General features: G+C 39.3%; 1 protein-coding gene across 1 annotated transcript; it reads right to left on the bottom strand.

Moving 5' to 3' along the window:
* Positions 1-526: 526 nt before the first annotated feature.
* MYCT1 (MYC target 1) lies at positions 527-26890 on the bottom strand. Its single transcript, XM_063390134.1, has 2 exons — positions 26641-26890; positions 527-5141 (listed from the first exon to the last, which is right to left on the bottom strand). The coding sequence occupies exons 1-2, from the start codon at positions 26888-26890 to the stop codon at positions 4609-4611; spliced, it is 783 nt and encodes a 260-aa protein (XP_063246204.1). The 3' UTR covers positions 527-4608.
* Positions 26891-26914: the final 24 nt, after the last annotated feature.

Genomic DNA, 26914 nt, shown 5'->3' with positions numbered 1-26914 from the left:
GGAATAATTTTGCCTTACAGTGCTTTTGCATACTGTTCCTAGTCATAGGCACATCAGACAGTTATGTCCTAAATCAACAAATCCAGTTTCCTGCTATCTCAGTCCCATCACTATGCGTAATCCCTTTCATGATTAAGCTACTCTTGTTTAAAAGAGCTCCTTGCTCTAAAATAGGGCAACTGCTCCTTCACAGCCCTCAGTGCACAATCACTTGATTCTGCTGCTAAATAGATGAAAACATGTCTCTGATGCAGAATGTCTCCGGGAATGCAGACAGGAAACATGTTCACTGAAATAGCTCTGCAATCCAGTCAGTCCATGCCCATCAGGCGTTGCCACAGTCATGCACTAGCGTCGTCAGAAACCTCATGGGAGCCAAAAACTTCAACAGAAGTCAAAAGCAGAAACAAGACTCACAAACCAGACTCTTCCTAAGTTATTTCCTTTACCTGCAAACTGTTTGAAGGCAAAAGTGCGGAATAATGCACAGACCCCACCTAGCACAGTGAGGTCAGAGATCCTTAGTGGAGTCACTGGTGTTGCTGCTGCTACAGTGCAAGACAGTTTGTTGCTTTGTGTGCTTCAAAAAGAGCTGCTGCCAGCAGTAGTTCACCTATGGAGTGCTGCAGTAGTTTTCTCAGAACTGTCTAGTCCAGCTGGTTGAAAAACACTGAGTCAATTGTAAGCAATATTAATATTAGATTGAATAAGAGATTAGGATCTTGTCATCATTTTTGGCATTCAGAAAGGTAAATATCCAAACAAAGTCATACAGGAACTCCAAATACTCAATTGCTTTATTAACTCGCTTTTATGAAGATACAGGTATTTTCCTTGAGTTTTAAGAATTTTTAAGTTTAGTTTCTAAAATACTGTTCTCAATATTTTGAAGTTATATCAACACCTTTTTGTTTAGTCTGCTCTGGTCTTGGCAGATGTCAATTTCCAATTAGAATTTTCTTTCTTTTTTTTTGTTCCAGAAGCTGTACTGCATCACAGACATCATCTAATTTTATCAAGTGCTTATAGGTGAGGGATCTGGCATGTGTCATTTCACCTCTGAGAGGATATGTCCTAGTGAGCATAATTTTCAGTTTATACTTAAGAATAGATGTTGAGATGATTGAAAAGCTTCATGTTAAATTACAAGTGAACTTTAAAAATGTGACTTGGCAAAAATACTGCATGTTCAATGTGTTACAGTATGATAATCAGTAGCTGTCTAAAGAGGTGATCAGCAGCTCTTCAGTGGGGAAAGGTCAAGGAATATAGCATGAGCTACTCTTGTAAATAAGATGGAAAATTAATATTCTCTGACAAAGAGCTGTCAAGTTTTGTCTTCTATAGGAACCTATAACTGGAGTCACTTTTTTGTGGACATGGACAATAACAGGATAGCATTTCTCTTCATGAAGAGGAGTAGTTCTGCTTACTCAGAACAAGGTGTCAGGACATCTGGATCTTGATCAAAGTTCTGCTTATCACTCCCTATGTGATTCTGGGAGCACCATTTTATTTGTATTGCATGCAAAACAATTGTCAATTTAAGCTTGTGAACACTCTGAAATCTTGAAATTTTCAGTAACACACTTGTAATTCAGCCCTTCTTTCTAGTATTTTAAATTGAAATAAAAGATGATATAATTAAGCAAATACAATCTTTTTGCATCTCAAACAATGATTCCTGAATCCCAATGTTAATTTGAGGGTTGGTCCTGTGCAGTGTGCTTTGGTCCTAATGCAATAAAATGTGCATGAGTTCATTTAAGCATGAATAGTGATTACACTTTTGCTCAAAGCAAGCATTTGCTCAAACAAAATGTGAATTGAAGCTGAAGTACTTATAAACCAGTGGATTTAATACCTGTAAGCACTGTTATGTGTGGGACACCTTCTCACTTGTAATCCTCTGAAGCTGTTCTCATAGGGCAAATTCTGATCCTGACTTCAAATGACATCTTCAGTTTTGGGGTGTTTCCCACACAAGCAAAGGAAGGTGGCAGTCCTCATTCACATTTGTAACTGTATCATCTTGCATAACAAAAGATAATACTCTTCCCTTTAATGGCTCTTTCATGCAAGCAACTGTATTCACCATTAAGAAAAAGACATGAGCTTGAGATTATAGAATCTAACTTTATTCCACAATCTGAATCTTCTTGCTTGCAAAACATTTATTTCAGATGTGAAAACAAGTTTTAGGCATCTGACAGTCATATTGGCTATGCACCAAAAATGTGTGGTTTTAGTCTCCCTGATCCAGGACACATAAGAAATGTTTTGATATCCAATGCAGATTTCAGGAGGAAAAAAAAATACAGTACATTTAAGCTTCCCTTTTTACATTGTTTACTAAATACAGTGTAATACAAGTAATAATTGTGTAATAAGTGCGCTGTGGAAAGTTCTACTGTAAGGTAATGTGCATTAACAATCCAGAAGTAAAAAGTTACTCATCTGAAATGGTTTCAGTGTCAAGGAACAAGCAGTTTTGGCCAGCTGGGTGCACACTGGGTATACAGCTGGTAGGGTAAGTTGTTTCTTCCACAGTCCATCATACCCACTAAACAAAGGGATCAGGCTTGAATTCTACTTTTTGTAGGCAGGTTAGAATACGCTGCATCACCTATTCTAAAGGAAAGACACTTTGAACATATTTTTGCATGCAATAAAATTCACCAGACTCAGAGCAACTCTAAATGAAAAAAGAAAAAAAAGAAAAAAAGAAAAGAAAAAAAAAAAAAGGCCAAAAAAAAAAAAAAAGCACAACTTTCTTTCTTCAGAGGACTGTTATTTTAAGTCTGTAGCCTGTGATATGTCAAATGCAGTGTTACAGTGTTATCAGCAAGTTCTGGGTGTGCTAGAACCCATAGTGTTTGCACTGAAATGCTCTGTAAACTCTGTAAATGGTTGTTCTTCCAACAAAGAAATACATCTCTTCAGATGTGTTGCACACTAAAAACAAAACAATTAAATCCAGTCAGTAAATATATGGAAAATAATTTGCCTTTACAATAAGGAATTCTTGTTGTTTACAGTAAGTATTGCTTGTAAGCTCAATGCTTGTGGCACTATTTGGGAATAGGTTGGTATTTGGCTGAAATACCTATCAGAGATCAATGCCAGTGCTTCCTGAGAGGTGTTACCTCAGCAAAGGGGTGCGTGGTGCCAGTCTCCAAAAGCCTGGAAAAGCTGGGAGATGTTAAGCATTTTGCCCATTCACGGAAGCTACTGAATCTTTTTCTCTCCCAGAAGTGAGATAAGAACTTGTTCTCCCTACAGATGGCTCATCAGAATCCTGAGGCTGGCATTGCCCAAGCCTTTTAGGAACAACAGGCATAATTTCATGTGGGGAGTGTGGACAGCTCCTCTGCTTGTGGAAATTCTTTAACCTTAATTTGAACATGAAATATTTAACAGGGAACTGATACAATAAGAGTTAATTCAGGTTCCATTTGTCACTGTTATTTCCAAATCCTGAAAGTTTTGTCACATCAGTGCAATTAGTCTCTACTAAGCCAGGGGTTAGCTTGGCATGATACACATATAAAAGTCAAGAATATATGTAAGCCTCAACTAAATACTTAATCTTTATCTTCATATCCCAATTCATTATACAATCCCTGTATTCAGCAACAGATGTCTGAAATCTTGTTTTGTGAAAGTCAAGATTTCAGTGAATAAAAGAAAGAATTAAACGTTGGTACAATTTGAGAAAAACAATTTGAAATAAGGAAATGACTAATCCCATAGGAAATCAGGAAACTTAATTATAAAATAGTTGTCATTCATACTGCTTATCTGGATAACCAGAACTAGAAAAATGAAACATGAGGCGTTCTGCCCATACAGCCTCACTGGGTATTAAAATGTGACTACCTTTTCTGCTGGCTGCAGACAAAAAATTATTTATAATTGTTATAATGCATTTAGTATGTTGTTCAAAGCTTCTTTCTGCATGAAGCTTCACATACTTCAGATTTTTTTTCCCACACTGTGGGGAATTTTAACCAAGCATCCCTAATATGCAGTCTTTTCAGATCAGATCATTGCAATCAACAGAACAGGATGTCTATAGCAGCCAGGACTGCATCCTCTATGAGGTCTGCATTTAAGGTTCCTCAGACTGAAGCTCTTCTGGGGCTTTAGCAAGAAGAAGGGTAAGGGGAGGTGCTCTCTGAAAATGTAACAAAAACATGTAAAATCAAAACTTCTTAAAAAGGAATACTGAAATTTGCATTGATGTGCTGTGTATATCAGTAATCTCTAGTACTATCTGTTTCTTCAAGAAATTATTTAGTTTTTATGTGGCAGCATTTTTCCCTCTAAAATAAAGAGACAATGGCTGCAATTAAGGATACAACACTATAAATATGCAAGCATACAGCAGAGCAGTAAATAAAAGGCAGCAGTGCAAAGACGAGTGATCTCTCAGACAGTGGGATGTCGGGCTCCATGAAAGCACTGCTACACGTCTCTTGGCAAAGTATGTCCCCTCTGCGACTGCAGCTGGAGACTTCTCAGAGATCTTCATCATGCACAGAAGATTGTTGAGATAGTTGAGGTTCCTGCTTAGATGCAGGTGTGCGTTTGCAGCCAGGACGAAGCTCAGGACTCTGGGAAAGCTTTTATGATGGTTTCATAGGCGGGAGGCGGGGTTTGCGTGGAGTGGCAGATGCGGAGGTTGTTGTTAGACCAGTGGAATTCAGGTCTACTCAAGCTGTTGGTGGTGCTTCCCACAAGGGTCGTGGTGGTGTTTGTGGGAGTGAGGGTGATCAGCTGACTGTTCGTCTCCACGGGCAGGGGAGGACACTGCAGGAAAGGGTGGAAGGTGGACGCACGGAAACTTGACTTCCTGGGGAAAGAGTTGGCCTGCTCCAAGGAGGCTTGCCGCTGGAAGGTGAGGCTGGCCAGGCTGAGGTTGCTCCGACGTTCACAGCTGCTGTTGCGGTAAAATCCAGTCCTGCCGGCAGCGTGGCCATGGGAGGAAGGTCTGGACCGACGGCTGAAGGACGAGGGGCTCCCCTGGGAAATGTGGGCACTAGCTCTGCGACGGGACAAGCAGGTGAAAAATGCCCAGATGATCCCTCCAATCACCAGTCCAATCAACATGGACACTGTGAAGGCTATCGTAATCTGCTCTGAAATACAGCAATGTCAAAGTTAATGAAGTAACTGAAGGATATTCCTGCAAGAAAATGAATTTAAGATGCTGGCCTCCTTAAAAGATGAACTGGCCCTCTTCGTGACATGCGAAAGCCACAACACAAACACAACAGTTGAGAGTGCACTTACTATACAGCATTTTGGTGGTTTGTAGGGTTTTGTTTGTGTGGTTTTTTTGTTTGAGGTTGGATTGGTTTTTGGGTTTGGGTTTTTTTTTTGTGTGGTTTTTTTTTTTTGTTTGTTTGTTTTTTGCTTCCTTGTTTAATTTGCATAATTCAACAACATCCAGAAAATAACTTACATTTAAATATCAGTTTCTGTACCGAGGCAAGGAAAGTCTTCAGCCTTTCCCAGAATCAGCCATCCACCAGCTCCAAGTGTTATAAAACTGCCAAGTATTTCCTTCTCTGGGCAATAGGGGGTGTGGATTTATGCAGACTTGTCCTTCTGGCTATAGACCTTTACGTTCTGTGTGTACGGTTTTGCAAACTCATCAGTCAAAACAGCGATGTACCTTCTGCCATGTTCTTAGTGGAGTGAGCCCTGTGTTTATTACAGCGTGAGAACACTTCCCAGCCTTTTACTGCTGAGTAACAGATAGTTTAAATCCTCACCATAATGAATGTAAATGACTACATCCTAAATTATTATGGTCAGAGATAACCATTTGTAATACTAAGTCTCTTGAATATTTCCTATCCCCAATGCCCAATTTGAAGGTGGATTAATCTGCCATTAAGAAAAGCAAATTTCTAGCTCTTTTAGAAATGTCTTCAAGGACTACAAGATATGAAAAAAAAAACAAACAGAAACACAAAACCTATGATTGTTTGCTCTCCCCATGGTTTCACAGGATGGAGAGATGTGATTTTTCCTCTAAGAAGAGGACAGATACTTCAAAAAATTTCACTTGGTTTGCAACTGAGCACCAGCATTATTGCTGTTGTAAAAAGTTCAGCGATATATTTGTAATCCTGGATAAGGCCTGAAATTAATGCAAAACCTTTACAGATCCTCCCAAAATTTAAGAAGCTTGGATCTAAAACAAGAAGGAACACTATGTTGACAACTGATGGAGCAAAGAGAGAATAAGGAAAAAATATCCGTGGGATACCTTGAAACATATTTTTTCTGTCTGTACTGTTCTATCATATTTGTGAAGCTTTTTTGTGGGAAAGGAAAGTGTATTCATAAGATAAAGAAAGGTGAGTAACTCCTAGAGCATACCAAAGAGCAGGCCCAATAACACTGTGCCAGACAGAAGGCATTAACTCCACGACTGGGATGCAGACATTAGAGGCCAGAAAAGGCAAGCTGAGACTAGGCTCAGAATTTTCTAGCAGCCGCTAAAGAGTTTCCCCTGCATTTATGGTGCTGTACAAACAGTCATTCCCAAACCCCAGAATAAAGACAGTCAATCTGAGCTGTGGGACTTGGCCAAAGCAAGTGCTGAAGATGCAAGGAGAGTGAGAGGCCTGTGTGATGGCTGTGGAGAGCAGCCAGCACACCCTGGAGAGTGAGGAGAGGTGCCAGGCAGGGCCAGCAGCACTGACTTGCAGACAGAGGCACCCCAGTACTGGCACCCTGGAAAGGATTCTTTGGTTTTAAGTCAGCCTTAAATTTAGGACAGGTCACTCCAGGAAAGGGGAAAGAAACATTAGCTCTGCTTCCAGTAGAAGAAATGTAAATGTTATTGGTTAATTGCACTTAAAGAAGTAGTCATTATTATCTTCCTTATCTACCTTCTTACTTTTCTCCCTTCAGGGAAAAATTGCTAGTGATGTGATTCATACTTGGCTCACAATCCTACTGTTCCTGGCCTGTAACCTCTGTTTTCAGGTAGGCTTATAACATTATCCTCTTCAAATAAAGACTGGCAGAGATAATGCATTGGATATTGTTGCAGGGGACTGCTTCCTCTCAGGAACATTTTGGTGTCCTTTCATTCCAAGACGGATCAGACTTGACCCTAAAAGACAAATTTTCTTTAAGCTCTCATTTCTACAACTCAAAAACTTTTGACTGGGCACACGAAAGACAAAGAGTGACTGCCCAGTCTGCTTTCTCCAAGAACCCACAGGTTCTTGCAGCATCCTGCACTGCAAGTCTTGGCTTCAGATCAGATCACTTATAAGCAGCCTTCTTCTCACAAGCCCAGTGTAATTCTTCCCTTTGTAAAACATCTTTAGAGACACAGCAGGACTTACTGTGCCCCTTTTGGTCAGGAATAGCTTTTTATGCCATTTAAATAGATTTAATACATTCTGTTACTGTAAGTTCCTACTCATACTCCCAAAGGTGGGAATGGAGAGCCAGAACTTGGTGACCTCCAGTTGAATAAACCCCAGAAGGAGTCCTGAAGACAGCACTTCCCACGCACTACTGCTGTCCTTGCATGGCTATGGGAAAGTGGAACAAGGACTAATGCTTTCCTGTGCTCATTTCTTCTGCTCTTCAGCTCAAATTCTAGTTGGGTTGTATTTGAGGCTGCCAAGGAATCCCTCAGGCACAGGACTGTGTGCTGCCACCAGATATCCCTGCAACTCTTTGGGCTCTCAGCTGGCAAAGGGGATCTCCACAGGGCTCAGCAGCCTCGAGCATAAGCAGAAGCACAGCAAGCAGCACAGTTGTACCTGGCTCTGGGGTTGCCATGCACCATGGTGAGGATTTGTCCCTGCATCCCTCAATCCATAATTTTCACCACCTGCACAATCTAACCAGAGTTTCACACTGTTAAAGGCAGATAAGGGAATTGACAAAAGTATTGAGTGCAACTCTTCAGTCCTTCCCACGTGCTGTTCCCCTGTGCTGGACGTACAGCACAGACAATTATCCCTTTAGATAATGGCATCATTTTCTTTAACTTGTTTAGTTCTTTTATTTCTCTATCTCCATATATAATGGAAAAATCGAGGGTCAAATTATTCCCTAATGAAGCTCAGCTGGATTTACACTGACTATTTAAGTTGCCAAGACCCCACATGCTCTCTTTTCCATTTGGACCTACATTTAACCCTCTTGGTTCTCATTACAGAAATATCACTAGACCCATTGGTTACAGACATTTCATTTTTTCTCCTTCCAAAATCTCACTGACTTCATTTGGAACTGTGGGTCACACTAATGGGTCAAACTTGTTTTTTGCTTATTCCCTGCAGAGGATGAATTTCACAGAAATGTAATTCAGTTCTTAAACCTTACATTGTAGAATTGTAAATCTATGCCCATTGATTTCCTCTTTAGAATGTCCAGCAATCACAACCCTGAGGTACATTGGAGAAAATATTATCAAACAGAGAAAAAGATCAAAGGCAGAGTGGGACTTGCTGCACCTGGGAGTTTGAGTGGAACAGCTGGCCTTCACCAAATTGTTTTTCTCTTCCGTAATCTGGGCAGTGCCAGAGCACAACTAGCCTTCAGGGGAATCAGAGTGACACTGACACAGTGTCTCCCAAGGGGCCATTGTAATATCTTATGCCTTCCTGAGAGCCGTGCCTGTCATTCTGTCCTCTGCTTTTAAGGAAAATAGTAAAAAGGAAGATCTGGGGATAAGTTAGGGATGCTGCTAATAACAACAACTACCCAGGGCCCAGTCCCCTAAATATGTTTTGATCTGTATGTTTCTCAGGCTGCTCACACTGCCTGCTTTATTTGATTATGCCACAACGGAAAAGATTTGGCACCTCACCTCAGTCAATTCTCCACTCTTACCTGTAACAACAGCTGAGGTGAAGGACAAAGGGTTTCGTCAACAATGCAGGACAGACTTTGAGGTACAAAGCCAGAAATAAAAGGCTAAGGTAAAAAAGCAACTGGATATCTTAGCCACTTTACCTTTCTATCTGTGGTACTTCCAACATGACCATGCGAAAAAGGTTGGCATTTCAGAACCCACAATAACACCCATGACTTTTAAATGTTACTCCCAGATCTGAACATCAAGTCAGCACATTTGTCTGCCCGACATCTGTCCAGATCAGGCAATTTCTTTTGAGGCCTCTCTGTTCCCTCCTCTCTAAACTTAAGTTTAAGTTTCTTCATGCAGTTAGGGAAATGTGGTGCTAGAGGTTTGTACAGGGGATTATTGCATCTGCTGTGCAAAACTTTTTCTTGGTCATTGAAGCTTTCTTTAAAAATTTCATAACTTTCCATGAACTGTATATATGGAGTGATAGCATATATCCTATCAAATTGATAACTTCTGGCAAGTGCTTTTCTCTTGACAGAATCCACACTCTAAAAATTTAGGCATTATTAGTAACATGTGATGAGAGACTGGCTGAAGTTTTTGGTAGCACTTGGCCCAGAAAAACTGTTTCCCCATCTGGCCTGGACATCTGAAGCAGGGTCAACCAAAGGTGGCTCATACCAATCAGTAAGTCTTCTCAGAAGAGCAGTATGTTCTCTTTTTCCTCTTTGGGGAAGGAAGAGAATATACTTATACTTTGGGGTATACCTCACTGAAAAAAATAGCAACACAATCCCTACCTAGATGCATCAATCCCTGAATCACCCAAAATCTTCATAAAATAGATTTGCTTTTTGTGATAGAGTATCCTGCTTCTATCATGTAGACTTGCAGGATGTTGGCAGACATACTAGGACAAGCTCTTACTTCTGTGAATTTCATTTCCTTTCATTTTTATGGACGACATCAGCCATCCTTTTGAATTCAAAACACATTTGTTTTGGGGATTCATTTTCCTAAGGAATCTCCTCTCTCTTGCCTCAGCTCTGGCTGCAATGAGCTGCAATAATGTTTTGTTCCTTGACCTCAGGAAATCCTTGGGACTTGTATATTTCCTATACCATTATGGTAAGTTCCACAAGGTGTAAAATTAAGGTGGGCACAGGATCTTCCTTCCCCCATGCTCACAAAAATATACTTTGGAAAACTTTACAGCTGGCCACGAAGGGATAGTAGTGCCTTTCAAAATCATGTAAGCAGCACCCTCAATGACAGCATCTCAGAGTATGAACCAGGGTGGGGTGGGGAAAGACAGGAGCAAGTACTGAATGCAAGGGAAAGAGAAATGGAAAAGCATCTTTTAGTCAAGCTGTGGGCACATGATGAATTTGAACTGCATCTTTGCCAATATTAGCTAAGAAAACTAATAAAGAACCACTCAGCTTTCCAAGCATCTGTTCTGCTCATTTTATTGCTAAGCACAAGAAATCAGAAAATGTGCAGAGGTTCAGATGATATCTAGACACCTGATTTGATTTCTAGTGGGTGACTTCCAAATATTGCAATTTTCATGCTTTACAGTTGTTAATTTTTGTTGTTGTTGTTACTGCTATTACATTGTTCTTGTTTTATTCAAAGAGTAATAATTAAGCAGTTGTCTTGGTTTTGGCCAGCATAGAGCTAATTTTTCTGCAACAGCCATGAGGGGGCAGAGCCTGGAGCTATGTGGGTACTCTAGGGTGTTGTTTTATGTCACCTCATAGAATGGAAACAAGGAACTTTCACTTCCAGGAAGAAGGGTGTGGCTTCAGGTGGGACAAAAAGCATGGCAGGGTAGGGAATCTGTTGGTTCATTGTCTCTGGATCATGCCATGTCCCACTGATGGTTGTTTCTTTTTCTTTTTCCATGTAAATCACCCACTTTTTGTATACTTTTTATTACTATTGCCAGTGTTACTCTTTGTTTTGTTATCTCATTGCTATTTCCAGTAAATTATTCTTATCTTAACCCATAATTTTCACTGTTTTGTACATCCATTTCTCAGCTCCTCCTCTGGGGAGGCAAATGGAAGGGGAAGGCACTGGAGAGTGAGTGAACAGAGTCTGGCTTGGGAGAGCCTGGAGGGGGGGCAGGGGGGCACTAAAGTGAGGAGTGCCATTCCTAGACCACAACAGAAGTTTTATTTTAAAGTTATTAGAAGTGGTAAGGTAGCTTGTCACCCAAGAATGGCACTTTTCTGCATTTAAACTCAACATTCTATAGAGATATTACTTATACTACATTAGAGCAAGACTTTTCATCTACATAAATGTCTGAGAATAATTTTCCTGTTTTTCTTTTTTTCCACCTGCCCCAAACTAACATGTGACATTGTGCATCTGACATGCAACTTTTATTCCATGAGGACTCCAGAAGTCTTAGAGGTAAAATATACAAGCTCATTGATTTCTGCTGTATTAGCAACAAGAAGTATCAGCATATACCACTGTGACACATAGTGGAAGAGAGTTATTTTTGTACCTTAAAAGAAAGTTTTCTCATTTTAAATTTATTCCCTTCTATTTCCTTCCTTCTCACATTTTTTGCTATCTCTCTCTCCTTTATTTGATGTCATATGCCAGTTACTCAAAACTTGTTTAAGTTGGTAAGCATTCCTCTCCCTACATGCACACACATTTGCACAAAGAACTTCAGCTTGCCTTGACCCAAAGCTGAAAAGCCTTGATAACTAGTAGAGAGTTTGATCTCAAATATGAAAAAATCAGCTCAGCCTTTTGTTACTGAGATGATCATTTCCCAAAATGAAAGCTTGGTAACAAAACACATCCAGAGCAGTATGGGAATTCATACCTTACACATCCGTTGCACAGCTTAGTATAGAGCACCAGCTAGCGAACTGAAGCATGAATTGCATTCTACATATTACAATTCTGTTAACCTGATAGTAACAAAGATTCAGACACTATTTTTTAGGGGTCCCAGCGTTTCAGGTTTCAAGTGAGGTTCAGCTAAGTCATTAGCAGATGATCATAACACAATCTCTGCTGTGCAAAAACAGATTGCAGCAGCCAGGGTCCATCAGAGTTCGAACAAACTCATAGCAACTTCCTAACAGCTACAGTGTTAAGGGCACCTCCCTGTCTGACCATCCAGGAGCCGCTCTGGCAGTCACACTGGCACCACCAGAGCTGGGACAGAAGCCCTTTTGCAGCTACACCCCGCAGCCCACACAGTCAGACCAGGCTTTCTTACCAGCTCAGTCCCTGCCATCCCATAGCAAAGTCTCAGATGTCTAGATCCTAAAAATAATTTTATCATGGTGCAATAACTAAATATCAAAATAACAGCTCAAGCTGGTGCCTCCAAGATGAGACCCAGGACAAAGGAACCTCTAGGCTTTTATCCCCTCACAGTCTAAGGGTGGGAAAATCTGGGGTGCTTGGCTCTTGCTGTCTCTGAGAGTCCAAGTGTCCGATCCCCTGGCAGGGCCACAGGTCCCTGGGCCCTTTTTTATGCAAAGGCTCAGCAGGTCACAGGCTCTTGCCTTGGGCGCAGCCTCCTGCCCCCAGAGCACATCCTGCAGCTGCACCCCGAGCTACCTGCACTGAATGGATTCCTCAACAGCAGCAAATGTGCATCTCTAAGCTGGACAGGCTACAGCTACTCATCCTCATGCACCCCAGGCAGTGAGTTTGGAAACAAAGCATACCTGGGGCCCAAAGAGCCACCACTTCTTCCCACCACAGAAGGCTTGAAGTGATTAGCAATGCCTGAAATTTTATGTTGGTTCTACCAGCTCCAAGAAATCATTTTAAAGCTGGGGCTAGTATCCGTAACCAACTCCTGTGCTACTGTTGTCATGCTGAGCTCAAAAAAGCAATTCCTTTATATCTGACAAGTGTTGATGTTACTATCTTCCCAATTGCCACTAATTGTGTTAGCAAAAGAGCCTCTCATTAATCATTTGCAGGCAGTCCATGATTCAGTTGGGTGGATGAATCAGTTGCTGCGTAATATCAACCAGCTGTGATCTTAGTCATGGCAAAACTTCAAGAAACTTCACACAGGACTCCTGTAAGATGACTGAGAGTGACAGGCTGCAGCACAAGATGGCTCAGGTATTTGTGATGTCCAGAAAACAGAATCTATAGGGAGAAATAAGCTGAAAGAAAAGCAGACTGTGCAGGATATAAGAACTAATAAGTGAGATAGAGTTGCTGCCAGAAATATCAGAGCTCTGCATTCAGACACAAACCTTGCTAAGGGGATGTTTTATTCAGCCTGTGCTACTGCAAGATTCTTCTCTACAGCAACAAAGAGCAATTCTCCCACTTCACCTATTATTATTTTTTTTTATGTCCACAGCAGATAAAATAAGAAATGCTGGTTTTAAAATAAAGGAAAGGAAATTAAAAATCTGTTTCTATCTAGGAGGACAGGTAAGAACTAGAATAGATAATCCAGGCATGTAGTACATCCACCCCCAGTAAAGATTTCAAAAAGCAACATCAGTCAAGAGTTGTAATGTAGTTAATCCTGCCTTGAAAAAAGAAGGTAGAACAAATGACAGGTCAAGGTCCATGCTGACGTAATTTTGTGCAGTTTCTAAGATTTTCTTCGATCAGGTAAGCAAATGGGCTCCAGAAGCATCGGAAAAATTATTGATGAACTGACAAGCTACAAAAAAAAAAAAAAAAAAAAAAAAAAAAAAAAAAAAAAGGCAGCCCGTGCTTTTGGATTAATACTTCTTTTGAAATGTAGAGGGGCTGGTTGTTCATCTGAGGGTTAACTTCACAAATGAGGAACCTATCTAGGAACAAGATTGCCCTCTGCTGGAAACTTATGCTGGCAATCTAAACTACACAGAAACCACCTTCATTCTGGTGAAATAGGGAGTCAGAAAAAGCTATCGAGAAACATTCCAAGGGAAGATTACAGAGACGTTTATAGTACCCAAAAACACAGAAAAATTCTGAATTGCGTCACCATAAATACTTAGGACTAGCATTTTACAGAGGCTTTGAAAGTGAAGTAAACCAAGGCACAGCAAAAGTGTTCAGAAGTTTAAAGATGTAAAACTTGCTCAGTTTTGTACCTTGATGCAAATATCTGTCATCATGGAGGAGCATAAAGCTAAGTGTATTCTTAAATTCATATTTCTTGACATCTGCAGTGATATCCAGAATGATCTTCATGGGCCAGAGTACATTTGTTTTGATTACTAATACTGTAATTCATTGTGATAAAAAGCCAGAGGAGTGGAATATGCCATCCCAATATCCCACAAACCAACTCAGAGTTAATGATGTTCCCTTGATATTACTGGCAGTTGATTTTTACTGGAATAACAAAGAGTAATTGTAAAAATCAGGAGGAAACATCTAAGATAGAGATGTTGGCATGTTTAATTTAATGCCTTTGGCACAACTATGTAACACAAAGCAAAGATTCCTTCAGGCATATTTTGTTACCATGTGGTTTCATTGTGATTCGTAAAGCATAACAAAAGCAGTAATAGAATTTGATCATTCCTGCATATGCAGCAAGCAATCCTCTGGCCAGACATTTATACCCACTTCACAACAGCAGAGCTAAGCTACATGGCCTTTGCATAAACCAAACACTAAATCATAATGTGACGCAGTGCAATATGGCATTATACTTATCTCTTCATTGATTAAAAAAAATTGCACCTCAGAATAAGTAATCTCATATATGAATAGACCTTAAAATTAAGCAAAATCTTCTGAAACCCTGAAAATTAAGGATGAAATACTGAAACACATAGCCTACATTTAAGAAAACAGAAGACATCTAAAGGTAGAACATAGCACCAAGATTTGAAGGGGTTATTGGGAAGAATGTGAGGTGATGAATATATAGAAAATATCCTCAGTCCCACCACAGTAATTCTGTTGTCAGTGCCTGACCCAGATACAGCTTCAGGTGGAGCTTGTTCTTTAAGAACCCACAAAAGCCAGAAGTAAACTGGAAGCCCAAGTCTGATAAGAATATAGAGAAGAATATTTTAAAAGATTCAGAGTGAGAAAGCACACTCTGAGTGCCTTGAGACATTAGCTGTACTAGAAAAGTGGCATTTCAGCCTTCCCAGTGCATCCTCTAAACAGTGGCTTCCTACAGTAAGTGCTGAAAGTTCTGCACATGTACCTCTGAGTCTCAAGTCTCTTTCTGCCACCTGACAGGCAAGACCTTGTTTCTGCTCCTTCCTTTTGGCAGTGCAATCTCTCTCCCTCTCCCCCTGCAGTCTGCTCATCTGTTTCCCTGTTTCCCACGAGAGGAGCAATCTCCCCTTTAAACTTCCATAACTCTTACTCTCTATTTTAAATTCATATCATGTATATAACAAGGTATTGGAAGGTAACCCTTCCTATGGCAGGCAGGTTGGAACTAGATTATCTTTAAATTCCCTTCTAATCCAAATCATTGTATGATTCTATGATTAACATAGATAAAATTAATGAAACTTGTGCAGCATAGTGTCTTTGCAGAAGCTGAAGGAAATCTACTGAGGCTCAAAACTGTGAAGTTTCTCCAAAAGAGTCCCTTCTCACTCATAACATACTGCCTTTGAAATACCACCACAGTGTGTTCTGCTGACAGTCTAACTTCTGAATTACTTGTTCAAAAATAGATGTCATTGAAAATACTGTTTATTGCTTTACTTACAATCTCATTATTTTTAGGGATTGCTAAAACAAGGACTTACTTCAGGTAAAAATTTAAAAATATGTACAAAGTTGAAGAATGGAAGGAAGAGCTGTTTGTGAACTTTGCTGAATGTTTTTGTAAAGTATTCAATAAACAAATATTAAAGGAGCAGGAATTGTGATCTGTATTTTTTTCACTACAGTAATACCTGATCTACATCTAGTAATGCAAAAAAATCTCCTGCTGCATGTCTTCCTCTAGAAACATGTGTAATAGTGAGCATTTGAGAACACAGAAGTATGTTTATATGTGCTAGTACTGTACTCTTCAGTCAGTTACCTGAGGTTCAAAAATTGACCTTTCTTTGTCCCAGTACTTTCTGGTGAACATCAATCTGTTTGGGACATGGCACCAAATATTTCTGTGAATATCTATGCCAGTGTGGGCTAGGAGACCCAACTAAGTAGCAATCTTAAAAATCTGTGCAACCACAAGCTAATAAATGCTGACATAATTTCTAAAGGAATGGATGACTGATCTGGAATATTAGCCAACCCTTCTTGACCCAGCACAACTGATCCAGACTGGAGACTCAGTATGAAGAGGGATGCTGGTGCTGGCTTGTCTCACATGAGTCAGCAGTGTCTCGGAGGCTGTATTTGCACCAGGCTGGCCCAGGTCCTGCTTGTCCCAGAGATTCTTACACTTTTTAATTAACAGAGCCATCAATGGCTTCCTTCTTTATCTATATTTTGCCTGCACAACTTATGCACTTCCCACAGAAGTCAAGTGTTTGCTTGGTTGATCATCTTCCATTATCCTGGATAACAGAGAGATGGTATTGATGTAACATAATTTTTAAATGCAAAAGACTTAAAATTAACAGATGTCACTCAAATGGTCAAACATGTCATAAGAGTGTGTTAGGATGCTGGGATGTGAACGCAAATGCCTGAAACAAGGAATTAATTTTCTTCTGCAAATAAAATACCAGAGAAGCAAGGCAGAGGCCTCTGGTGAGAAACAGAAACTGCCATGGCTCTTTCCTTCAGCAAGCATTTGTCAGAGCCCAAAGAAATTTATACATTATCTTAAACTGACTATTTTTTTTCTCCCCCATTTATTTTGCTGAAAATTTCCCAGATGTTATTTCACAACAATGCTTTATATATTTGTATTGTTGGTGAAGCTTCAGTTGAGGTCATTTAACAGATAAATCTTAAAATACGATTGTCTCATTTTCAATATGTGAAAATCAAATTAATGTCTTTCCTGCCTCTTCAAGTAGAAGGGAATAAATTATGTTAGAAGAATAATTTAGGATTGCTTGGTGCCAACTTCAGTACCATAAATACAATAAGCTTCAAAATCTGAATAAGTACATTTTTGTATAAGAAGTAAAGCTTTTACCTTGAAAAGCAGGGGGAAATGACACTGTTGATAAATGCTGATGTTCTTTTCTGATTATTTTTTAATTTTCTTTTTTTTTTTTTTTTTTTTCCAGACCAGAAAATATGGCTATGAAATGAAAATAATCTTACTAGGAAAAAGCATTCAGTCTTGAACCTTGATTTTGTCTTATGCTCCTGTTTTTTGATTTTGGACATTTCATTCCCTCTCCATGCTTTAGATTAATCTTCTGTATAAGGGAGGTGGTACCACACACAGCCACTCATTTGGCTTACCAAAATTTTAACAAATATTATAAACTCATTTGTCTCCTGTTTAACATAAATTACGATGGTAAAAGGGGAAACTGTGTATAAATACAGAGAATTTTCTTTCAGTCAGTTCTGCAAGAAGAACTGAGGCAGAACCATGGCACCCACAGTGTGCTGACAGCAGCTCATGTGAGTATGAACACAGTTAGGCTCTAGCAGGTGACCATGCAGCCTCAGGGCGTTTGTCCTGGGGAGAACACAGAGCCCTAAGCTGCTTTGGTTATGAGACACTTTCACATGCTGGAACATTCCCTGGTGTAGTGCTTGAAAGAAGAAATATGCTTTGTTTCCTACAGACCAGGTTTCTGCATTTGGTGGATAAAAATGATGCTTCTGGCAGCTCATGTAACAATGAGCAGCACCATAAAATTAGTCAATAATATAGGTGTAATTGTTAAAATGTGTGTATGTTGTGTGCTTGATTATTATTTAAATAATACTCTGAAAAAGCTTTTCCTTTTCTTTGTACTATCTCAGATTTGTGTCCTTCCTGCTAAAGATGGTGAAGCATTTGATAAATCAACGGCTGTATAGCAGGGTGGGTAAAGAAAAGCACTGATTAGGATGCCACAAACCACAGCCTGAGGATGACAGGCTCACTTTAAAAGAATAATTTATATACAAGAAAGAAATCATGCTCCAAATAGACAGAATGCAAGAAAAAGACTGGTGTCTTCTCTTTGTGACATAGTTTGTTGCTTTCATCCTACTACAGTAATAATGCTCTTTTCTTTGGGCTTGCCAGAATAAGGGCAAAGAAAAAAACAAGTTCCTCATTAGTATCTTCTTTTATCTCTCTGACAGGCTTGCACATAAGATCTTGGAATGCATTTACATATTAACACTTTCAGTCTAAGCCTCTCTCAGTCAGACTTTCTCAATATCTGACTATTGTTATGGTCCCCTTTCTTCAGTAATGGAAGTAAAAACTTTCATGTGTTTATCAAAACTTTTACCTAACTGATAGAAAAACTAGCTTAATGATATTAAATTTGGGATAGTTTGATAATTCGTCCCCTTCAGAAGACAGTATATGATTTATGAAGCAAAAGGACACAGCCACTCCAACAAACAGTACTGCCATGTGCATAAGAAATCCAGCTGAAAAGCTGCATACAGATCAGCTCTTCCCAAACATGGCTGAGGGGGAACAGAAACATGGGATATCGTGAAGCTGAGAAGGGGAAGATGAGCAATACCTTCCTTTTTAATTACATAACAGATCATGGATTTTTTTTTTCTTTTTCGATATGAGACTATTTCTGGAGAATACTTCAGATGAGGAGGCAGGGACCTTGAGTGTTACAAAAGAATAAGATTCACTTCTGTCCTGCTGGCAGTGCAGAGCTGATGTTCAGTTGCAGTTGCTGCCATTGCTAACGCCTCACCATCACATGCTATCTTCTCCTTCAGTTAAACCCACACCCTTGTTGCCACTGCTCTCAGCGTGACCACTATTTATATGACAGCTGTGTCCTCTTTGAGTGCTGGCCCAGGCTGCTCTGCTGCTGCCTTGTGACACATCCCAAGTCAGCTCAGAGGAAGTGGAAAGGGGAAGATCTTCTGCTGACCTTGACCTGATAACAATAAAATCTTCCTTGTAGAGATCTTAACAGATTCAAGCAGAGGAAAGATGGTGTGTGTGGGTCTCACTTGCCCTAGAAGTCTTCTGGCTACTATGTTTGTTCCTCAAATTATGTGGCATACTTAAATCAGCTTCAGACTACTTGATCACTTGAGAAGTGAATTAGTTATGTGATGTTTTCTTTATCTCTGTCGCAGGATTGTCATGCAGATCAGTATCTCATCTGAAGTGGGAAAAAAAAGCGACTGAAATATCTGTAGCTCTGGAAGTCATGCAGCAAAAGTTACTCTGATACTGCTGGGCCTGTGAGGATGCACAATCCTACAGCCATCCCCAAGAGGGGAAAAAAAGGTATCTCAGTTCTTACGTAGGTGAACTGAGTTTTACTGGTGTTGACATTATTTGGTTTTGTTTGTGTTCTCAGGGTCTGTCTGACATCACAGTGTGTGGTATTTGTTGCAAAAGCAAAACTGGCCCCTATCCTAAAAACTCTGCTGAGATGCTGGGGATTTTCATAGTCCTGATTTCTTCAAATTCACTGTGCAGGGACATTGCAATTGTTTTTCATCCATACGAACAAGGTTATTCATTCAAGGTAAATATTTGGTGAAGTAATCTGGAAATACAGCTTCTCTATTAAATTCTCTATTAAATTTATGATCAGGTAGCATTTCACTGAGGAGCAGGAAGGAGAACATGTAGGTACTCTAGATTTAAAGCTGGAAATAAGAAGGGAAACATTTCAAGGATTAAACATTAAAATAAAGATCTCATTGTCTTTCATAGAGTTGTTTAAATGCATCATATTTTATATCTGTCTTGTACATCTCCTTCTCAGATAAATCTACTTGAAATAATCAGCATGTTTACAGGAAACCTTTGCAAAGCCAGAGAATTCTTTCTATCTGATCATATGTCATATTTTACCTCATCACCTTCCCCTTGAGAACATTCTTATGAAAAAGCACAGGGAAATTATCTCTGATTTTCAAATAGGGACCTGAAACATGCTGATACCATCTATCTTCTCTCCCAGAAAACCAACGAAAAATTGATCTTCCAGTATGCCTATTTCCAAAAACATCTTTAAGGGATTCCAGCTTGTTCTAAGTTCAAGTTGCCTGTAGGAAAATAAGACAATTCAATTTCTTAGTGAATTTGGGAAGAATAAAAGTATTTTACTCCATGCTAAGAATCCTCCCTCAGGAGTCTGAACACTTTTTGAAGTTGATAAAAAATTCTTGCAGGAGGAGTGTGTGATTTATGTCACCAATGCCTTTACTCAACACAGCTACACAGCCACTAAGCCAGGTATGCTTGCAGGTATGTTATTTGACAGAACTGGAAATCTGCAGCCCAAAGGACATGGTGGGTCCACACAAGACTGACACAAAGGTGCACAGGCATCCTCTACTTCTTTCTGCACTAACCTTGTAGTATGCACTCACACCATTCACACATTTTGCACATATTCTAAGGAAATTGTGCTCTAATTAGTCTATCTGATCAATATCTTCTGGGCTAAGAAATGAGGCTGTATTTTTCAGCCAGTTTTCCTGAGTATTTCATGTAGTGACTTCTGACAATTTTCTAACTAAACAAGGAAATGCATCCCTCCTTATTATTTACTGTTTTATGTTAGACTACTTTTCTGTGGGGTTGCCCAAATTTACATGCCACTGACTTGTACTAGAATAAAACAATGAGGAATGCATTTGGATTATACACTCTTCCAAACAAGCTCCTATTCTACCATCAGTAGATATACTTGGCCTTGAAACGATAATGAAAGATAAACTGATATTTGTAATTAGAAGACAAGAGTACAAAAAGGTAGTTTTAGTCATGTACAATTTTTGCCTTTTTTAAAGGCTCCATCTTGAATGAGTAATGGAGAAAAATATTAGAAGAGGAAAGGTTAGGCAAGCAATAAAGAACTGCAATGACTCTAATAGTAAATCTGGAAGTATGAGCTATTTATTTGATTGTAAAACATATGTGAGGAGTCTAAAGAAAGGTTTGTTCACACAAAACTAACTCTCATATCAACTCCATCACTATGGGCACTGCTCAATGTCTGCTCAATGATTTGAGCCCCTTAATATCATAGACCACGAGCTAAAACCCCAAGTTGCAAGTAAGTCCTGAGGTGTGGATCAGTAACCCTGAAGAGACAGAGTTCAAACTCTGAGTATCAACTTTTAGGCAGACTCATTAAAGCAGTGCTTGATAAATCACTCTGGGAAATCTGAGCAGGAAAGTGGTTGCTGTAGATATTGGCAGTGTATGCCAGACAGGGAGCTGCAGATTCAGTGTGCAGACTGCATTTTACATAGATATATGATCGGCTGTGATGCAGAAAAGGTTTTAGTACAGGCTTCTGACCAAAGAACTCAGATATATTCTTTCAGATATGTCTGACTTCACCACATCAATATGGTTCATTCCTTCCTCTGATAATATTTGCCTAGACCATTCTGCTCCTTTCCCTCCCATTCACCATGTATTGATGAACTTGACTTGCTTTTAATTTTTATTCTTACTGGGTAATCATAACTTGGTTTTTGTATAACATTTTAACTAAATGCTAAAAGGCAATGAGGTTAAAGAAATTGAAAATTGGCAATATCATTTATCACTGGAATGCAATTTTCATTTATTGTCCCCAGAAGTTAGGCTCTATCCTTACTTTAGGTCTCTGTTTTCTGAAGAGTATTATTTTGGAGAATCCTATTATGTTGGATAAGCACTGTAAAGAATTATTCCCTAAAATACTGCAACAGGTAGGTTGAAACATCACTACAACTTGATGAGGTCGAAATAAAGCATTTTGCCTCTCCCTCTCTGTTCTCCCATTGAGACTGCTTCTAACAGCAGCAGCCTGTAAAGTCTGAAGCTGTCTGACTCCAGCACGGTAATTTCAAAAGGAAGAAGTTCATTTTTTCACATCCCATTTCCAAACTTCTGTAGGCATCAGTGATCTAACCCGAAGACTCTGCAGAAAGATTCTATCTCCCGTGAAATAATTTATTCCTTGTGCTATGAATTCCTTATGATGTGTGATGTGCTGCCAAATATTGCACTTTTAAAATTACTGGGTGTTTTCATAGGGAATTGACAAAACAAAAGAGACAAACTGCAAGGAAAAACTCTGGGTGATGCAATGCCTGCAATCACCTTAATCTATTTTGGCTCAGTGCCATGAAATAAAATACCAGGAAGAATGCACACATTGTTGTGATTTTGAAAAGGGAGAAAAGAGAATTGAAGAGAAGAATAATAGCAATTCAGGAAAACAGCCTTGAGGCTGATAGATCACCTGAATCTAAAGCTCTAATTTTGTTGTGTTTTCCTCCCTCTTTTTTCCATTTCAACCCTGAGATTTTCTCTACTAAGAAAAAATCCTCAGTGGTGTAAATCACCTATAAGTGTTTCTATGTCACAGCTTTACTTCCTCCTTTCTGCCAAGAAAGGAGTTGCATTGTCAGCTTATTGAAATCCTCTGCCCTATTAGCAGTGCCAGGGGACTACCAGGATGAAGGCCCTCTGGGTGTCTCTCTGCTTTATTCAAAGATGCTTGTCTTTTTCAGTCAGCAGACTAGGAACAGTAGTGGCCTGTAAGAAGATCCCACTGCCACATCTGCTGTCCAGTGCTCCAGAGCTGGCCCCAGACTGCAGTCTTTCCGTGTCCACATCTCCAACAGGACAGCTGAGGCAGGTCCCAGAGCCTTTTTGTTGCTGCTAAAGTGAGAATGGAAGGTGTACAAAGGATATGAACAGGAGCAAAGGGAATGAGGGGAGACAACCCAGTGGGTATGGTGGAAATGAGCTGACACAGACATCTGAGTGCAAGCCAAGAGGCTTAACCTGGCTCACCACAGGCCACCACAAATGCCTCCTCTCCTACTTGCCAAGAACAGGGCTGCATCTCCTGCCTGTGCGTCTCCTCTGCCATGAGTGCCACTCATGAGGGATCCCAGAAGAGGAATCATGTCCCATGGCCGTCTAGGCTGGGCTTTGCAGTGCCCAGCAGCTGTGTTACTGGTCGTGTCAGTGCTGCACTTCACAAGTATTGCTCCAGTGCATAAAGAGAATCAAGCACAGCCCGTAACCATGATTAATGCTGTGCCAGTAACACGATAAACACAGCATCACACATTAGAATACACTCAGCCCTAATGACAACTTTTTTCAGCAGAGCACATAGTGTGACTTCTTTCAAACAGATACATTTTAATGAAAAGAAGACCAGTGCGTTGAGGAGCAGAATAGGCAAAATTTGATATATTTAAAAACATGGGTGCATTTGTAGCTTACGAAGCCAAGCAATAATGCCTACAGTATGTGCCAAGCAGTTCGCAATCTCAAAATCCTGTAAGCCAGCTGATATATGGCATTATTTCCACACACAAAACAAATAACACCTTGGATTCTGATTCAAGGAAAGAAAAATTGTCCTTAATGCTTTTAAGTTTTTAAATTTTAAGGTTGCATTTTTAAATAGAGACTTGAGTAAAACTAGACTGAAGGGTAGTCTAGGGATTTAAGTTAATGTTGATTAAAATCTGCTTACACTTTTTCTCTCTACTGCTGTCACAATGATCAAATGTACTGTTTAAATTAAATTTCCTGATCTGAAATTATATTGCTATCTATGCTGAAGAAATAGGATCGTCTTGAAGACATTTATTGTATTTACTTGTGGGCAACTGAAAATGCTTTTAGGAATTACAAGAAATGCACTCCTGGTTTGAGTGGAAACATCTTTGCTCCCACTGTTACCTTATAAATCAAAATGAACTCAATAAAAACTATATTAAAACAGTAAAAAGTGAGATTATTAGTTGATGAATGGGTATCAAACCTTGAATTTCTCACTCCTCTATTATTAAGCCCCCTTTTGAAACTAGTAATAAAAATATAATCCAGACTCTCTGTCTACAGTTACAATGTGATAGCAGCAGTACTGAAGTTCAGCAGGGACTGGCTTTAAGTGCTTCTCTTCTAACCTCTTCCCAAGTATCATACTATGGATTTCCACTGCAAAGAAGGGTGGGCAGTGGTTACATAGTTTCACAGAAGCTGGCACCTGACAGAAACGAGCTCCTGCATCCTGGCAGCAGCTCAGACAACTTATCTGAAACATGGATATCTACAAAGACTTTGTGAAACATCTGTTGTAGGAAAAAGCTGTAGCCAAGCAAGAGTCAGGATCTAAATTTTCTGCTTATGACACATTCCACAGAGGACATTTGCTGACAGGGCCAGGAGTTCTATCATAAACTTATTAATTTAAAACTGAAGAAGAGTTTAATACTTTTCCTTTCACTTGTTCCCTCCACTGCATAATTTAGCATTGCAAAAATACTGCAGATTGATGATTGTGACATCTGAATTCAAAGATGCGCATTCAGATTCAAAGAAATTGCAAGGTCTACACCTAAGCATTACAGTTATTGACTCTCTAGTCTGCCACTGATTGTGAATAGAGCTTTCAAAAAAATGTGTACTGATTCTTTTTTAATAATATCAGTTTTTAAGACCTTTGCATGAGAGAAAGGCTTTCGACTACTTAGACAGAATTACTTATATTGAGGTGTTTATGTCTTGCTTTTCTCTACACCGCTTGTTTAAGGCACAATTCCACTGGCCTGGAGCAATTGTAGAAAGATTTATGTGTGCTCACACACAAGTAACACAGAGGACAGCTTAGTTTGTTCATTGTTCTAAAATTCTTAGAGTCACTTTTCAGAAGCTATTGTGTGAAGTTATCACTGGAAACTGGACAACTATAGAAAACAGGATGCCTGTATATTTTCCAGTATAGGGAACCAGCTGTTAGACAATAGATGGTTTACAAAACTGTAAGATATTAAATATCATTATGAACAGTTGCTTTGACTATTTTTACAGCACTGATTTTTTTCTCACAAACTTAGTGCCTCTCAGCAAACCTTTGCACATATGTTGAAGTTTACATTTTGTCTCAGTCCACGGAAGATGCTGAGAAGTCACACATGCAGGGAGAAGGAATGTATCATGGTAATGTAGTAACATTCACAGTACTACATGGTGGGTGCCTTAGAAAACAGCCTGTGAGATGTGTACCAAAAAAATCAGTTCCAAGTACTGTATTCTTATTTAATAAAGAACTAAGTTTTATTTATATCTATTATGTGTAGTTTTAATTTTACTTCAAGTCATATATCTCCAGGATGTCAGGAAACACTTCTATTGTTTTAAGTAATGTTTCCACACAGTGAGTTATGTCAGTCATCATCTTCTAATATATACTATACATTGACCCTTCCTAGTCTACCATACATAATATACCTATAGGAAAAGAAGAGAAAATTATATTCACTCCTCTAAAATCTATCAGAAAAGTAAAAAAAATCTGAGAGGCATCTTCCCTTTCAAGGACCATGCAAGCTCCTCACAGAAATCCAATTTCTGAGGTTCATCTGCTGTCAGAGCCTAAGCTCATCAGGGCTGGGTACAGTGTCAGACAAGCCAGGTGAGCAATGAGGATGAAAGGAGGTGCTGGTCCTTTCAGCAATAAGTCTGCTGAAGTGTTTCCTGCTCTGTGTTGTCAAATGCAGCAGGTTTTTATTCTGAAAGAGCTATTTTAGAATTATATCCATCTTCACTGTAAGAAAATGACTGTTATTCTTCAGAGTCTAGCAGACAACCTCCAGACTAAAGACTCTGAAACAGTAATAACTGTAATTTTTCCTCAGTTAATCTCCAAGTATTTATCAAAGATGTTGACTATCAATACTCTACCCTTTAGCCCAAGACACAAAAATTAAGCGAGTCTCTCATGGTCTCTCAGTAGGAAAATACATGTGTCACTGCAGGAAGCCTAGATGGCATTCAGTAGATTCTTGCTCCTTATGACAAGAAAGAAAAGGAACTTCTTTCCATCCTCTTGTAAATTCTTTTTTCCACTCTTTTCTTGGGGCACTTCTGTGAAACTGAAGTCGTATTTTGCTGATGCATATTATTTTTTACTTTTAAATAGTGTTCACATTCTTGGAGGGATCATTGCTCAATAGCAATAATATAATAGAGAAAACCAGATATGTGATTCATTCTAAGCTAATTGCTAATAAATGTTAATATTAAACATAGCAAGCAATAGAGCATTTTGGAGGGAAAGATCTTCCACAGCAATGGCACAGATCAAAACAATTTATCTAATTACCCTGAACATATACTTTCACTTCACACTATACATTTCAGTTTATGAATTATTCCCAGATTTAGGTGAAAGGAAACAATCATAATAGATAATAATCAATATGTATAGGGAGGAAAAAATAAGGAAAATCTCACTGTGAGACAGCACAACAAATTACAAATAACTTTTCATTCCTCCGGAATAAGAGTTTATTCCAAATGTTGAAACACATTTAGCCTTTGCTATCCCATTTTCATCAAAAGATGAAACAGATCATGTCTGCTGTGTAGGTACATCCATTAGCAGTTGAGAATCTCTACCTGATCTGACTATTGACTGAAGTCAACAGACACCTTTTCAACTGACTGCAGTAATGAACTTTCTGAAACAATCAATTTTGCCCTGGCAACTTCTGCTGTTTCATTCATTTAAAAACATGATAAAACTTTGTCAAAGAAACATTTGGAAAACAGTCCTATCACTGCAGGAAATACAAAACCTATTCATTACTCTTTGCATCCAACATGAGGCTTGAAAGCATATAGAGGTATTTTTTAAGGCAATCAACAACAAATATCTGCATCTACATTAGCAATATTCTGGAAGAAAAAACATCAGTATCCTTACCCCAAAACTTTGGTGGCCATGTGATTGGAGGAAAAGTACTGTTCTTATCCATAACATCCAAATAGCAAATACAAAATGGTACGTCCACAGAGGAGCAATAGCTTTCTGAATGTTTGAGATTTTGCACTAGAAGCAAAGCTTTTGTGCTGCCACGGAACTGTGTTGTTTGCCTGAAAGGAAATGGATGTATCACATTTCCTGCTTGTGGACTCGAATTAGTAAGTGCTTGCCTTATCTTGGAACACCACATGGTTCCCGAGACAGGGAAGTAGTT

Source organism: Prinia subflava, chromosome 2 (genome assembly GCF_021018805.1).
Source record: "Prinia subflava isolate CZ2003 ecotype Zambia chromosome 2, Cam_Psub_1.2, whole genome shotgun sequence".
In the NCBI taxonomy this organism is placed as follows: domain Eukaryota; kingdom Metazoa; phylum Chordata; class Aves; order Passeriformes; family Cisticolidae; genus Prinia; species Prinia subflava.
This window is presented reverse-complemented; position numbering and strand designations above follow the sequence as displayed.

Bases quoted from the DNA above. Each gene is read 5' to 3' on its own strand.
- MYCT1 (XM_063390134.1), bottom strand. From the start codon at position 26,890: ATGTGGTGTTCCAAGATAAGGCAAGCACTTACTAATTCGAGTCCACAA. The intron at 5,142-26,640 runs GTAAGGATACTG...GCTGTATTTCAG, and splicing joins ATGGCCACCAAAGTTTTGGG to AGCAGATTACGATAGCCTTC.